This window comes from Urocitellus parryii, unplaced genomic scaffold (assembly GCF_045843805.1).
Source record: "Urocitellus parryii isolate mUroPar1 unplaced genomic scaffold, mUroPar1.hap1 Scaffold_48, whole genome shotgun sequence".
Classification (NCBI taxonomy): Eukaryota; Metazoa; Chordata; class Mammalia; order Rodentia; family Sciuridae; genus Urocitellus; species Urocitellus parryii.
This window is the reverse complement of record NW_027554049.1, coordinates 3,406,034-3,423,130: the sequence shown is the minus strand read 5'-3', so window position 1 is coordinate 3,423,130 and position 17,097 is coordinate 3,406,034. Positions and strand designations below refer to the sequence as shown.

The following is a 17,097-nucleotide window of genomic DNA, read 5'->3' as shown; positions in this document are numbered from 1 at the left end:
AGATATAAAGTTCAAATTCAAGTTATTCCTTTAATGCAATTATCAATCTACAGAGTTCACAAAAAATATTACCAACTATCTAATGAGAACTAAAGGCCTATAAGATAAATATGAAAGTAAGACTGATAAATGATAGAATGATTTTAGGCTGGTATATTTGCTAATGCAGGAGGAACTAGATTTGACAGCAGATATTATCGTAAGTCATACTATTATTTTCTAATTGTCATATATTCCTTCCAAAAATAAACTGAAAAAAAGCCATGGTAACAATGAAGTTAAACTGGATATATACTCACCGTAATTTGGATAAAAAAATTATGTATGAAAAACATGATCATGCTGCCAAATATTTGCCCCAGAGTTAGAAAAGTAAAGAAAGGCACATGAAAGAAATAAAACTCATATCTTTTTCAAGATTGTACATGAAAATCAGTAGGGTTCACTTTCAACACTGTCTCATTCATACCTCTTCAGAGAGAAATACTGATAGAAGCTCAGATTTATTGTGCAAACATCCTGATACACTGCAATAATTAACTTTACAAATCTGTCTTACCCCCTAGATGAAAAGTCTGTATTCTTTTTTCATTCCTAGGACCTAGCACAGTACCTCCTGACACACAGATGGTGCAAAATGAGTGATTGCTGAATGAATAAATAAAATAATTAATAACTGTCAAGATACGGTCTCAATATTTTTACTGAACAAAGCACCTGAATTTTACTTAATGACTGATATATTTCAGTAGTGAAATTGTCAAAAAATGAACATTATTTTGAACATATAGCAAAGGAAGATAAAATAAGAGCCCAATTACAACCAGTTTCAAAATATTATAGATTACTACCTCCCCAAAAAACTATACAAATAAAGAAATAAATGTCATATATTATAGTACCAAGGTATATTTACCTGTTTGCAGATTCTGCACCAGGAATACGTGAGAATTGTATGTTGATATCCAGGTACTGGAGAATCCAACTCCTTAAGGATTATCCGCACACAACCTTGCCCATGGACAAAGCACCGAATGTGATGCACCATAGGAGTATTGCAGAACATGCTAGGGCACTGATAAGAAGGCCTTTGACAAACAAAAGAGCCCTTCTCATATTAAGCATAAAACATAGAAACCAAGAATAATGAATACTGGTTACTCAGAACCACTGTCAATAAAGAGCAGCATTCTTGCTAGAGTATTGATGACCAGTGAGCAAAGTGTACAGCACTCCTGCTGCTCTGAGCTGCAGCTGAACCCCTGTCATCAACTACTGTGTGTTAAGTCATTTCTATTTGTCCAACAATTTCAAGATGATTCATTTTATCCATTAAAACCTAGACATTTTGGGGGACTGGTATTCCCTTTAAAGGGGGAATGATAGAGATTAAATTACTTGCCTTTTGTCATGTAAGTGAGGAATGATAGCACTAAGATTTAAAATGACTAGCTAGCTGCCTCCAACACTTCCCTTGCCTGTCATTTGAATCACTATTGGACAAGACATTTGAAAAAGCCCTAGGGATGGCAAGGTTATTAGATTGATAAATATATGAGAAAAGTGCCGTATAAGACATCCCAATTTGAATATGAAGTAGATTACTTCTTTGCATGGCATGGTTTAATGTGGTGTTAAAGTGAGGACCATATAACACTTGACATCAAACTCATACTTATGTTTTAGGTTGAAATTCTGGTCTTCAAAAAGCCATAATGGAACACAAGGAAATTAGCTCTTACCTGAAACAGTATCTCTCTAAAAATACTCCTAATGTAAGATCATTCTTCCCATAAAATTCCATTGTTACAATCCTAAAAGAAGAGATCACTTCTTAGAAACATAAGGACCACACAGCAAATACACTTCATGAGACCACACATTCTGATTATAAAATGGGCTTATGATGAAGTATTAAAGGAGGTAATATTTGTCGTTATAGAACAGGTTTTACATCATCTTGTAAAAAAAGTTTGGACTAGCAACACCATACCATCTTTTCCACTCCCAGTCCATTAGTACCTTATGAAATTGTTTAATGAGGATGCATAAACTATAATATTAATTAAGTAAAACTGATCTGAGTTAGAAAGAGGTAAAAGTTTCCTTTACAAAACCTTATGCCTCCTAAACATAAAAAGAGGACTCTGTCGTCTGCTCTCTAGTCCACACCTTTACTGAACATGGAGAACAGCAGCTCTTCTTACTAAGCATCCAACTGCTAACTTTTTATCTAATCTACAAATGCTCACAAACAAGAGTTAGGTTATATGCCTTTAAAAACCCACTTCTTATTCAAATTTTGACCTAAGGAGTCCCTTTTCTCCCAGAGAAAATCCCTGTGGGCTTCCCCAACCCCCATCTGCCTACTGGACCTATACCACTGCTATACCACTTCCAGAATATCACGGAAACAATACTGCAGAAAGTATAATTACATTCTTATAGTACTTTGTCTTGTTTTGTGTGTGGTACTGGGGATGGAACCCAGAGACTCACAAATATAAACACACACTCTACCACTGAGCTACAAGGTACATGTTAAACTAAAGGTAAGCTATGTCATGTAAAACTATATAGTCTATGTGAGCATCATGTGCCTGTGATTTGAAACAATAATTTATAACATTATAAAATATGTTTTATATTTTCAACAGAGAATTAAGTTTTAGAATAAAACCCATTAATAAGGCAAAAGACTGGGCTGTGGGTATGCTCAATGGTAGAGCACATGTTTAATATGTGCAAAGCCCTTGGGTTCAATCCCCAGCACCAAAAATAAAAACAATATAGCAAAAGGCTGATTGCTTTTATAAAAATGGTATCTGAAGAAAAATTTGCCTAACAGTTATCATCAAAATTCAACTTGTGTGTGTCAACTTTCTTTCTGTAAGTACAAATTTCTCTTCTATCCCTCACATTTTTTTTCACTCTCAGGTTATTCTCATTTATTTCTTCCCATAAACAAATTACATATTTACAAATTTCAGAGTTTTGTCAACTTAGCTATGACCAGCAATGTGCCATATACCTAAAAACAAGTATGAATGTCTACATTTTTGTCAGTTGCTAGAATTCTGTTCTTAAGTGCAATAGTTTACAGGGAGAAGAATCCTACCAAGGACTGACACAGGCACTGGGAGCATTGCTGGACTGGGCAGATGAGCTGCTAAAAAGCACACACAGTCTTTGATGGTTAGCAGGATTCAGACAGTCCACCTGAAGGAGAAGGAACACATGAGCCACTGGAAGTCAGAATACATCTAATTCTACCTGCTTCTAACATACAATATATTCCACTCTATTGGTAAAGTCTCCTGTCATCACTGCAGTAGTTCTGCTGAGAATTCAATACTACAAGAAACTATATTTAAGGAAGAAGAAAACTTGATATTTGAAGAAAGACAATCTAAAAAGTCTAAATGAAAATATAAAAAAATACTAAATAGTTTGTTTTCTTAAATACTCTTTCAAAATTGTATTATTTGGGGAGAAAAATGAAACTAAAATGTCCATATGAAAGTCTGATCTGATAACTGAATATAACATTAATCAGAGATGCCCAGAATTCTAAATTCTAAGGTATTTCCTCACCTATATTTTATGCCTGTTTTTGTTCTCTATGAGGTAGCAACTGCTATCTGTTGAAATTCAAATTTATGCTACAGAAATACAAAAAGAAGTTCTTAAAATACACAAAGCCTCTGTGCATCTGAGGAGAAGCCTTCCACCCCACCTCCCAAGCTCAGTGGTTTGTAGTTTAAAATCATATGTCCATCCTCTTTGCTAGCTCTCTAAAACATCCACACACACAAATACCCTCATAAGTATGAACACACAGATGATTTTGTTTTATAAAAATTATAAAATGAGGCTACATATATTAAAATACAACTTCCTTGTTAACACACAACAATATATCACAAAGCCATATGTCATAGTGTCTGCCTATAGTCTTGGCAACTCAAGAAGCTGAGTCAGGAAAATTGTCAAATTCAAAATCAGTCTTAACAATTTAGCTAGACTATGTTGCAAAAAAAAATTTAAAGGTGGGGGGCTGAGGATTAGCTTGGTGATAGAACATTTCTAGGTACAGTCACCATTACTACAAACACACACACCAAAAAAACCAAAAATGTATCATCGATTCTATCCATGTCATTAAATGCAATCCAAATCATTGTTTTCACTACAAACAACTAAACACATTGCTTCAATAAATATCCTAGTACATATATTCTTAGCAAATGCAAGCATCCTTATACAAACAGATTTAATTGGTTCTTCAGCAATAGATTATAAAAAGGAGGAAGACTGGGTCAAAGGCATATAAATGTACCCATACATTAAGATACCTCCCTATCACTTTCAAGAAATTTACAGAAGTGTATAGAAATTTATGCAAGTTGTTTTTTCCAACCCTCATTAATCGTGGATCTTTTTGCCAGTCTCACAAATAAAAAATTGTTTAACACCATTACTATTTAGCATTTCCTATTTACTATTTTTTATTACTATTTAGCATTTTTATTACTATTTAGCATTTAAACTCCTGTTTAAAGGCCAAAGAATAAGTCTTTCATTTATCTTCAGAGGGGGTAACTTCCTCAGTAACATATAATCCAGTGTCATCCTGTAGAGGGTCTCTAAAGGTTCTCATCTGGCTTTTGGGATCTTGCTCCTCTATTTGCTGCAAAATCTCTGGCTGTTGATTGCGGACAGCGTCCTGTTCGTCCACATGAAGTGGCAACAATGATTCTGGTACCAAATGGAAAAGAGCACAGGGGACACCAGCTGGGCAAGCAGATGTGGCATACTCTTGATGCTTCAAAGAGGCAACAGTCTGTGGAATACTTTTATTTTCCTGCTCACCCTTCTCAAACATAATCCTGGATTCCAGCAAAGTGTTATCATCAGAGGGCAGAAACTCAGGAGGGTAGTCAGGATCCCGGGGAAGGGAGGTTCTGCTATACTGCTCCTGCACAGCCCCATCTTCCTCCTGTCCCTCAATCAGAGAATGGAATGAAGGACTTTGCATTAATGTGGGAGGCATAGCAAATTCATCCATGAGGAAGGAGATTTCTAGTTGAGAATGATAGGCTACACAGATCATAAAAATTAGGATCTCCTTGACTCGAGCCAGCTCATAATCAGAGCCTCCTCTGAGCTTGATTGTACAGCCTAAGTGCTGCGGGCAGCCTTCAAAAAACATCAGTGTTTTGGTTTGTTCTACAAATAAACAAACAAAAAGTTAAGAAGGTTTAGGTGATAATCCAGAAGTCCCAACAGAATTAATTCACTACCTTAATGTCTTAAAAACAAAAACCACCCTACCAAGAATAAGACTACAGTTGCCTACACTCACTTAACCACTGCTGCTTGATATTTCCTACTAACTAAATGCTGCAGTACTAAGGAGGTCATTAAATCTCTGAAATCCCCAATCTCAAGTGAATCTATGCCAAAAATCACTCACCATTAGGCAACTGAAATATCTGCATATAAAATTTGTGACAAGTGCCCAAGTGTGGTTCTGTGAGTAGCTGGTCCATTGACATCACTAAATCTCCCTGGGTCATCCGACTGATTCGTTCTAAAACTTGCTACAAGAGAAAAACATTGTATTACAAAATTAGAAAAAAATAAAAACCTTAGTGAATTTAACCTGGAAAAGTAATGGGGATGTGAACCTCATAGTGAATTTCCTTAATTTTAATAATTAAAATCAGTTTTTTATTCTAGAATTCAAAGCAAATGAACATTATAAACAATAGTCAGAGTTAAGTCTACACTGGGTTGCTAAGTAATTAAAACATGCCCACTAAAATACAATACGCATACTAATAATATTATCAAAATGCATTTGAGTATCATGCATTATCACAAGCTACTGTGGAGGAAAAGAAAGAAAAACTCCCTAGAATTGGCCTCTATTCTGCAGAGGGTAATCTTCTCAAAGGAGAGAACATTTTTACTGCTGTACAATTCCCCCAAACAAAATAAAGGACCAACAAATACTTGCTAATTAAACTTTTAGTAAGTGTCATATAATCAAGCAGATTTTCTTCTAATCTGAGATTCTTCAGTCTTAATAATGAAATACCTACCATGTCTTCTATGGTGCAGCAAAGAAATAAAGATAACTGTAGACCTACCATGCACAAATATAAAGTGAAAAGCTATGGATTTAAGTGACATAAAAATTAAAAAATAAGAACTCACTGACTTTACGTTAATGACCAAAGTAATGCCATGTCCCAGTAACATGTCCTGGGCAATCCGAGACACAGTTTTCTCAACCAGAACTAATGTAGGTCGAACATCAACTATTCGCTGGACATAATTCTTCAAGAATTCCCTTTCCTAAGTAAGATAAATCAGAAATATTATGCCTGTTACAATTCAAGATCTGGACATATTAAAATATCAGGATAATTTGACAATTAAAATTGCTTTCAACCTAAATATTTTTATTCCACAAATAAATCTATAACCAAATTAATTCAAACACAACCAAGAATTTCATTAATCATTCTGAACTATATTACTTGTGCTGAAAAAAATTAGGAGAAACTGCCATCTCCAACTAATTTTACTTTGAAAGATTTTTAGTGCATCATTATCCATAAGTACTAATACATTTAATTAGCTCTTAGTTTAAAAAAACTACAGCAAGACCAACCAAACTCTAACCTCACAGCTCCCACTTACTGAATTTTTTTAATACGGTTATAATCCTCTTTTTTGAAACCAACAAAAGTCACCCTTTTTCTAGATATCAGAATAAATGACTCTCAAACAGCCTAATTCCAATCTCCCAACTGATCATATTCCACCCTGAATAGCTAGAGAGATCTAAAACTAATGCTTAATATGATTTAATAACAAACATTTGATTTCAAAGCAAATGAACATTGAAAACAACAACCAGAATTAAGACAAAACAATTCATTAACTACTTCATAAAACTTCTGGGCTCTAGATGGCAGACAACTGAAACTGAGCAAGCTTGCCACTCCTATTCCATATGTCCAAAGTATTTTCTGAGCAAGACTATAATAATGTTCACAGCCACCAAAAATGCAAGAGCTTATTGTTTATTCCCTTTAATGAACCTGCCTGTTAGGAGGTATGGTCCTTTTAGCCTCATACCTCATACAATTTAAGATCAGGATATATTAAAATATTAGGACAGCTTGACTATTAATATCAATCTCACCTAAATGGTTTTTATCACAACAAATCAGTAACCAAATTAATTCACACCCAATCAGGAATTTCATTCATCATTCTGAACCATCGATTATGCTTAAAAGAATTTCTGGAGAAATTCCATTATTGTATATATTTTCAAATTCTCCCATTATTAACAAAATCGAATGTCTTTTGTGAAATGTATTAATTTTCTATTCTGATTATTAATTTATAATTTAATAGCATTTAAAGTTATTTATGAAGCTCCAATAAAGCATAATTAAAATAAGTTGATTTTTTAAAAATATTTTGCCTCTCCTACAGGAATGACAAATAAATTTCCTATTCACCCAACTCCAATCAACTACTGTAAGTGTACCTGAAACAGCATTTAAAAAGGGGGTCTGGTCCATGCTCAGCTAGAAAAGAGTAAGAAAAGGTAGACACAAAGGGGAACATAGCAAACCATCAGACCTAGTGTGTTTGGCCTTGTAAAGACAATATAATATCACAGCCTAATTATCTTCTTGCCCTTGTATGTTCCTTTTTCTGACTATCTACCTTTAGGCTTCTTTGATTACTAATTTCATTACTGGAATTGGGAGGGAGGAAGGAGGGGAAAAATCATATCAGCTGGTACTTTATTTCCATCAATTCCAAACTGAAATGTTAGAGGTATCATTAAACTATGTTTAAAAGCATTGATGAAAAGATAAGACACTTTCTGTTATCTGAATCAATCCATGTTTATTAACTACATATTTGTCCAGAGCTTACCTCTCTAACATGAAAAAACTTTAGTTTGTTAATTGGACTGAAAGAATGGAGTACTAAAAACACAGATGAAGCATAAAATTTTTATAAACAATACCTGTTTAGTTTCAATTACACTAGTTCGTTGATCCAAGTCATACAATTCTAGACATCTGAATACGTCTACAATCAGGATACATCCCTATAATCAATAAAATTATGATTATTATCCTGTGAAAGTCATATGACATCTTCTGTGACACCAAAAAGCCTCCGGAGCAGTATCTGGGGCTTTAGCCTGGTGGTAGAGGGTGTGATAAGCAAATGCAAGGCCTGGAGTTTAATCTTCAGCAGCCAAAACCCAACATCAAAGCATCTTGGATTACATGAACAATAATAATTGTGTTTTTTCTTTGAAATCTCAAAAAGTCACAGTAAATTAGAGTTAGAAAGACTGGTATAAATCTAATCAAAACCCCTCCATTTTATTGAAAACATAGCTTAATTCCAAAGATCACAGAGTTCCAGATAACACACTTCATTAAGTAAAAGAGCAGAGTTTCCAAAGCACTGTGTGCTGGGTGTGGTGGCACACATCTCCCAGCAGCTTGGGAGGCTGAGGCAGAAGGATCACAAGTTCACAGTCAGCGTTAGCAACCTAGAGAGGCTGTAACTCAGTGAGACCCTGTCTCTAAATAAAATGTATAAAAGGGCTGGGGTTGTGGCTCAGTGGTTAAGTGCCCTGTATTTAATCAATCTCCATAAAAATAAATAAATAAATAAAAGCACTGTGCCTTTGACCACAATTTACTTCCTCACTTTTTCTGTGATACCTATGAATTTAGAACAAAAGTGATTGTTCCTATGACTCCTGGAAAAATGTGATTATCTATGAATTTTTAAGAAATGCTTTTCCTATGTTTCTTGAATTGAATATAAATGTTTCCCTGTAGTATTATATTTACATTGGTAAAAACTTTCCATTTTGAATGACCACAAACTACAATAGTATTTATGGGAGAAAAGAGTTGGGGCAGAAGACTTAAAACCTATGCAACAGCAATAACAAAATCACTAATTGGAACCTTAACAGAGAACTTGGAAAGACCAGGTACATTGTTCATCATGGCTGGAGGCTGCCTCAAGAGAAATTTTAAATGCACAAAACTATAGCAGTACAAATGGAAATGGAGCTCAGAGCAGCAGAGCTACCAAGAAGCCACCCAGAGCTGGAAGGTGCACCTCGCTGGGGAGAAAGTCCTGCCAACAGATGCTCACTTTCAATTTCTTAAAATAGAGCTGAGAGACTTCTTGCTTATGTGGCAGCCAAAATGAGGGCTATAATCTTACTCCGCTATTCTGGAGCCCCATACTTAGGAACAGCCCCAGAATCAGCAGCTTCCATCTGACACTATTCCCCAAGTTTCTAACTACGTGCTATGTTCTAGAAATGTGTTTTAGTAAAAGTGACTGTATTACAAACTGGAAAGTCTTTTAGAGATCTGAAAAGTTGGTGAAACTCTCTCAGTATATCAATGGTCCAGGGAAAACAATATTTGGATTTTCATTTTTTCTTCCATAAATTCCCAGTCATGTACATTTCCCTTTAACACTCTGAAGCTTTAAAAATAATGAGTGACAGAGATTTTGGTAAGCTATCTGTAAAGTTTAATTCATAGAAGTGTCTTCTATAACTAAATTTTAAATAAAACAAGAGCAACAAGTTTCCTTTCAAAATAATTGAGATAAGCATCATTGTACATAGCCATTCCTTCAAATTACCACTTTCAGTAGTGAGTGCTTACCTGAAGCACAATAGGATCAATGCAAGTAAACTTAGTTTCTTCTCTGTAGAGATACACAATGGAACACTTTAACAGAAGAATCTTGGGGTTTTTAATACAAGAATTCATCTAGAAAAAAAGAACAGACTGTTAAAGCTGTTAAAGGTTTGCACTTTACAGACCTTCTTTAATAATTAAGTTCACATGGTTCCTAATTACCGCTAATTTAAAATATCTCATTATATCAGTATTAATTTAATTCTTCTGGGTTATTCTTTCATTTTTTAAAAAACAAGTAATCTTTTCTGATCAATGAAAAATTCTTTAAAAATTTACTCTTTTGAAACACTAATTGAATCCATTCCTCTATAATCTAACTTTTTTCCCCCTAATGTTGTAAGAAGAGGTAGGAATGGGTCTTACAGATAGGCTATCTTAAAAACTCAAAGAGATCAGCAAATTTGAAAGCATATTTAATTCAAGATAGAAAAGGAAGAAAAGAATTAAAATGTCTCCTGAACATTTATAATGAAATAAATTTCTAAACAATCACAAGTTGGCAAACTGAACTGGGTAACATGAAGTTCATAGAGAAAGTCTTCAAGCATGTTCAAAAACATGTGACTAAAGTCACAGGCAAAAGGGACTGAGTTCTCTAATCAAGATTTCAGACTGACCCATATTAGAGACCCCAAACAGTACTGAGAACAGTGACTCACTAGCTGGGGAATTATATTCAAGGTTCTTTTAGCAAATTAAAGATTCTCTAAATATGGTCAGTAGGACAAGTTGGTCACTCATGCATACATTTCTACCACAGTTACACATGGTTTTCTTCAGTTCCTGAAAACAGCATGATACACTGACCTCTTAATTCAATAACAACCACCAAAAACCCTACTTAATCTGATTGAAAGCACTACTTTAAAAGGTAATGTGCCGCTTTAATAAGTGTCTATATGTAAATACTAACTTTGGACCACTGCTGAAAAATAATACTGAATTCAGGCAACTTTTACTTATCTTTGATCACTAACAATTCTCTAGAGGTAAAATGCCTTACAGTTGAAGCCCTCTGTATCTACAAGGTCCACATCCATGGATTCAACCAATCATAGACAGAAAATATTCATGGGCAGGAGGACTGTACCTAAATAAATATGCAGATTTTTTTCTTGTCACTATTCCCTAAATATACAGTACAGCAACTATTAATCTAGTGTTTATATTGTACTAGCTATTATAAGTAATACAGAGATAATTCAAAGTATGCAAAAACTACACCATTTTATATGAGAGGTTTGAGCACCCTCAGATTTTAGTATCTCTAGGGAAACCTGAAACCTTCCTATATGGAAGACTGAGCCTCCTTCTTCCATCTGGTGAATGCTATTATCCAAATTCCAGTTCATTCATCATCAGCTCTGGGGGACTGTTATGGTTTGGTTATGAGTTGTCCCCCAAAATCTCACATGTGAGACAATGCAAGAAGGTTTGGAGGAGATATGATTGGATTATAACATTAAGCTAATCAGTGAATTAATCCCTGATGAGATTAACTGAATGGTGGCTAGAAGCAGGTGGGATATGGCTGGAGGAACTGGAGTCACACTGGGGGTGTGACTATGGGTTATATATTTGTATATTGCAAATGGATTCTCTCTCTGCTTCCTGATCAAATCATGAGCTGTTTCCCTCTGCCACACTCTTATGCCATGATGTCTTGCCTCACCTGGAGCGGCCCCCTCCCAGAAATGGAGCAGTCTTCTATGGACTAAGACCTCTGAAACTGAGAGCCCTAAAATAAACTTTTCCTCATCTACAGTTGTTCTAGTTGGGTCCTTTAGTCAGAGCAGCGAAAAGGCTGACTAAAACAGGGACCTTCCAAGAAACCTCCAAACTTTCACCCCTGTGACAAACATTACTAGTTGCCCCTCAATGTCTTATTCTCCTTTTTTGCCATGTTTCAGAAAGACTAGTTAACAGAGCACAGAGCCATAGTTCACTGAATTTCACTGTTGAACTAAATCACATTACCTTTTTATGTGCAATGTTCTTGGTACAAACAAAGCCATTGACAACCACAGAATCAAATTTCTTTCCACCTGGGATCTGATGGAATAACTAAAATTAAAAAAAAACAATAAAATTAAGTGATAAATCCTTAGTATCCAGCCAGATGGTGCTAACATTTTCTACTATACATCCAAATAAAGACAAGAAATTCCAGGATATAAATCTTCCTATCAACCAATGATTAATGGCATCTCAGCATGATTATCATCCTACTCCCAATTTTCTTATACAGTGTTGGTACTCTAACATACTCACTGATTGAATAAATTAGTTGCTTTGGCAATTAAAACTATTATTTTAAATATCATAGTAAAAAATACAAAGTATTCCATTACTATCTAATTAAATTAATTACCCACTGTTTTCCTCAGAATGGTGACAGTAATCTGAAACAAGATTTTCTCATAACTGATTTCTTTCTTAAGAAGAGGAAGCAAGAAAGGAGAAACTATTTTGGGGGATTATCCACCCAACTCACACCTTCTGTCCACCTCTCACTTCCTCTGAGTGGCTCTCATGACCCCTAAGTGCACTGCTAACAGAGCAGACACCAAACTTCCCACACTCAGCAACCCTCAGGGTAATGACTCTTTTTACATTTCCATTAAGTCACAAATGCTACCAGGCCTGCCTCACTGATTCCTAGCATAGGCAGAGTATTAGCAGAGCTCACCTTTTTAATGTGTACAAATTGACGAATATCCATATCATCATCCTGGTTCTTGACATCAGGTCGCACTGTCTGAACAACCTGGCAGACCAGTGACACGATGATGTCCCTCCAAGATGGTGACAATGAGTCACTATGGAGCAACTGCTGGAGTAGTGCCATCATGTGGTTATGATTAGCTGAACTATGAAAATGTCAGAAGAAAGAAATGTGCATAGTTAATATAACCAAACACATAATTCTCAAGATATAAGCAGTCTACAATGGAATAAACATTTCAATTACACCTCACAGATGAATCTTCTAGGTCAATTTATATTTTCTCGGTGTATCTGTACTTTAATGATTTTGTATATAAATAAAATCTGTGAATAAATCCAACCAACATTCCCCATTAATTTGCTAAAATGAAATTTCAGTACATAAATGCAAATGTGAACAGACAAGTCCCTTTTTAATAAGATATTTCATCAGAAATCAGAATAGGCTTTATTTTCTAAGTAATCTTTGTATTTTTTGCATTATAAGGAAGAGGAACTACACATATGCCTAAGTCATTGAACATAAAAATGGACATTTAAAATTTAAAAGCTCTCTGCCTTACAGCAATCTCTCCATAGCTTGTTTTTCCCCATTCTCCTCCCTTAGGAGCTCCAGGTTGTTATGATGCCAGCCCAAAGGTGTGAAAGGCAACTCTTTGGATTTTTCCTCCACCTGATGATTAAATAAGGATTCTAAGTAAACATAAAATATGAAGTCAGTATTTTATTGCCATGTTTTAATGCCATCTACTCACATATTTAGAAATTACCAACTTTTCTTTTGAAATTTTTTTAAGTTAGCCAATATAAAATACAGGTATGAAAGGGCAAAGATGTAAAATAAATACATAAATTATATAAAATATATATAATAATAAACATGTACATATATAAATACATTAAAAATATAGAAGCAGAGATTGACAGTGTATAGCTCAGTGGTAGAGCACATGTCTAGCATGTGCAAGACCCTGGGTTTGATTCCCAGCACCACAAAAGAGAGAGTTGTGTATGCTAATTTCACCTACAAAATTACAAACTGACTGCATTCAACTGAAATCTGAATGCTGGCAGAATAATATATAATAGTGGGGGTACTGAACTTTCAAGAAAGAAGCTCAACTCAGATATCCCAAAACAGAAGGTGACAATGTAGAAATCTATATAGACAATCCTTTATGGAGTTTCTTTTTCAATATTAGCAGAGACTTTTAAAGAAACTTGTTAACAAGATAGACCTGAAAATAAACTACAAAGAAATATTAAAACATGATACATAGCAAATTATACAAAGTTTTATAAAATCATTGAAATATTTTAAAGGGTAAAAATGAATCAAGACAAATTCAACAGATAATAAATGTTTTGTAGAAAAGATGCTTATTCTAAATAACTGAAGTGACTAAATAAATGGAAAGAAAGGAGATAGGTAATGCTTAGAAAAATCCTCTAATCCTTTCCCTTTTAAAGCATACTAATCTAGCAAAAAACTTACACTAAACAGTCCAACAGTCATTACATAAAATATGTGTGCATGATGTGGGAGGTACAAGACCTGCACATTTCAATCATATAAACTGCCAGTCTACAAACTTCCAGTTGAACCAGATGCTTAGAAATGAATTTAGAAGGATTGCCAAGTGATCAGTTCCCTTGCACTAACTTGCCCTACCTTCTCTTTTATCCAAAACTCCAGAAGCCAAAAAGACACTGGGAATGGAACTTCTCCCATATTTAAGACCTAAACTAAGAAGTATTGTGAACTAACTGGGTATGTTCTTACTTTACAGTAAGCTAAATAAGGAATGGGTAATAATAGGCTTATATTCTTCTATATTCCTGTTGTCCCCAAGAAACTGATCAGCAAAATTAGTTCTTTAGCCTCTTTTGTCTATTTCTTTTCCCAAGTCTACATGGGAAAGCAGCATCCTCAAATGGATGAAATCTACCTATAGGCTTTTTGATAAAGCTAACAATCCCTGATGATATGTATATCAATATTTAATACTTTATTCATGATGTAAGACACTATCCATGCCTTTAAAAGAATAAAATTCAAATTTTTTTAAAAAGTTTTTAAACAATTACTTTTCAGATCCTTCTCTCAAACCAAATCTAAATTTATATCCTTGTCTTTCAACATTCTCAAAGCCATTATACACATTAAAACTGTGTTAGTAGTACTAATCAAACATATTTTCAGTACTTCTCTGTCAGTCAATGTGCTAAGCCCTAAGGATACCCTCCTGAGCAAAAGAAACACCATCACATGGACAGTTGTTGATAAAATTACCTTTGATGAAGGCGTCACCTATTGAGAGCTGTTGTCCTCCAGCGTCAGATCAAATACTCTGCATACGAAGGAGAGAACGGAGAGGAAGGAAAGACACATGACTATAATGGGCCGGCATAATTATATAGAGAGCACACCCACACACAACAATGTATTACTCATATAAAACCCATCACTGCTTTGTGAACTCAAGAAAGCTTCAGACTAAATTTTTTTATACTTGCACTTCATACTAAACTTAATAACTCAACAGAACCATGAAACAGTTCACCTCAGTTCAAATGTCAGATCATTTTTAACATCATTTTCCCAAATAGTAAATATTCAGATACCAAAACTGAAAGTTTATGAAAACTAAAATCTTTAGTAATTTGCATAAGCCTAAAATATTACATTGCTTTTCTCATATGTAACTGTATTTTAATACATAATGACTTTGTCTATATACAAGGTAGTTCCCAGAGAAGCCATCTGAGAAAACAATGTAAGGTTTTTTAAAATTGCAGAATATAAACTATAAAACAAAGTCATATGAAAGTGACATTGGCAAAAAAAAATAAAGATATAACTTATCAGATTTTTAATAGTTTTGAATTAGATTTTGTTTTTCAAAAATTCTAACCCAACATTGCCATTTGCCAGGAGGTAACTCCTGAACAGGCGCTGAATGCTTTTAAAAATATTAAAGTGAAACTTACTCTTTACTTCCCTTTGAACTTTCCTCTAGGAGGGTGACCAAGCATAGCTCAAGTGGGGTTCTGTATACTATGCAAAGCAAGCCACAACACAATTTAACTCCTTTAAGGTGAATGTTCTCCACAAAATTTTTTCTAAGTTCATTTATAAACAAATGGGCTTTAAAAGGACCTATGAGCCACTATGATCATCTTCCCAACCAGGAAGCAGAGAAAATATTTTATTTAGAAAATTCAAGTGCACCATGCCAAATACAATAAAGACAATGTTATGCTTTATTTTTATATTTCCCTTGCAGAAAATGAATAATGCTAAATTCTGTTAGTTCAACTAATGTATTACAAGTCTTTTACAAGTTTTACTTTTCACCCTAAAGCTTAAATACAAAGGAGACTCCAGAAATTGTGGATTTCCCCAAACATTTATTATGAAAAAATTTCAAGCATACAGAAAATATTGTATACCATCTACCTACATTCAACAATTGCTAAGGACTTGCCGTATCTTTCTCTTCACATATACATATGCTTTTTTCCTTGACCATTTAAAATTACACACATCACATTTTACCAGTACTTCAACATGCATCCTTTTAAAATAAGGGCACGCTTCTTTATAGCCACACCACCAATTACAGACTTAAGAAAACTGTCAATATCTGTTTTTCATTTTTCTGGTACTAAGGATCAAACCCAGGGCCTCATGCAAGTTAGGCTCTGCCACTGAGGTATATCCTCAGCCCCTGACAATACCTTAATATCATAGAACTGGTCCATATTGAAATTTATCCAACTGTTCTCAAAATATCCTCAAACATATAACCAAAAAAGTTCATACATAATATTTGGCCCTATGCTTGCTCATTCTCTTTTAATCTAGAACAGATCTCCTACCTTTATTCTTTTCCATGATAAAGAACTTTTAAGCAACCCAGGCCAAATGTCTTTGTGCAATATCCCACATCTGGATCTGAGCAACTATTCCTTCATGGTATGTTTAATCTGCATCTCTCCCCCATGTTTTCCTGTATATGGGAAATTATATCTGGAGGCTCAAGGAAGCCATTATTTTCTCTTTCTTTTTAGGTCATACTTGCGATAACTTTCCAAGAATGGCTCAGAATTCTGCTTGCACCACATAATAAAACACATTTCAATTGTACAATTCTCTAAGACCAATAGTGAAAAATTAACCAAATCAAATGTCATATTTTAAGTGCAGATATTTCAAAGTTTTTGGTTTTTTGTGGTTGTTTTTTTGTACATGGACACAATATATTTATTTTTATTTGTTTATTTTTATGTGGTGCTGGGGACTGAACCCAGGGTCTCACACATGTGAGGTAAGTGCTTTACCACTGAGCTACAATTCCAGGCCTCAACATATTTTATAAACCCAAATTTCCTCAGTCATAAAAGATAGAGGATAATTGGTAAAGAGCATTGCTTTTAATTCCAATGGAAAAAATCAAACATAGTTAATCCCACTTGTATTTATTTAAAGGGAATGAAAACAGGCAGAAGAACTCTAATCTTTCACATACTCTTTTTTTTTTTTCCATACTGGGTCCTGAATCCAGGGCCTTGCACA

General features: G+C 34.5%; 1 protein-coding gene across 1 annotated transcript in view; it reads right to left on the bottom strand.

Annotated features, from left to right (window-relative positions):
- LOC144252569 (1-phosphatidylinositol 3-phosphate 5-kinase-like) overlaps positions 1-12,639 on the bottom strand; it is a 95,956-nt gene extending 83,317 nt beyond the window's left edge. The window contains 8 exon segments of the mRNA XM_077794811.1: positions 917-1,088; positions 1,743-1,814; positions 3,119-3,219; positions 5,477-5,533; positions 6,232-6,363; positions 9,753-9,860; positions 11,769-11,855; positions 12,481-12,639. Coding sequence (XP_077650937.1) covers positions 917-1,088; positions 1,743-1,814; positions 3,119-3,219; positions 5,477-5,533; positions 6,232-6,363; positions 9,753-9,860; positions 11,769-11,855; positions 12,481-12,639 — 888 coding nt within the window.
- Between the last annotated feature and the right edge of the window lie 4,458 nt (positions 12,640-17,097).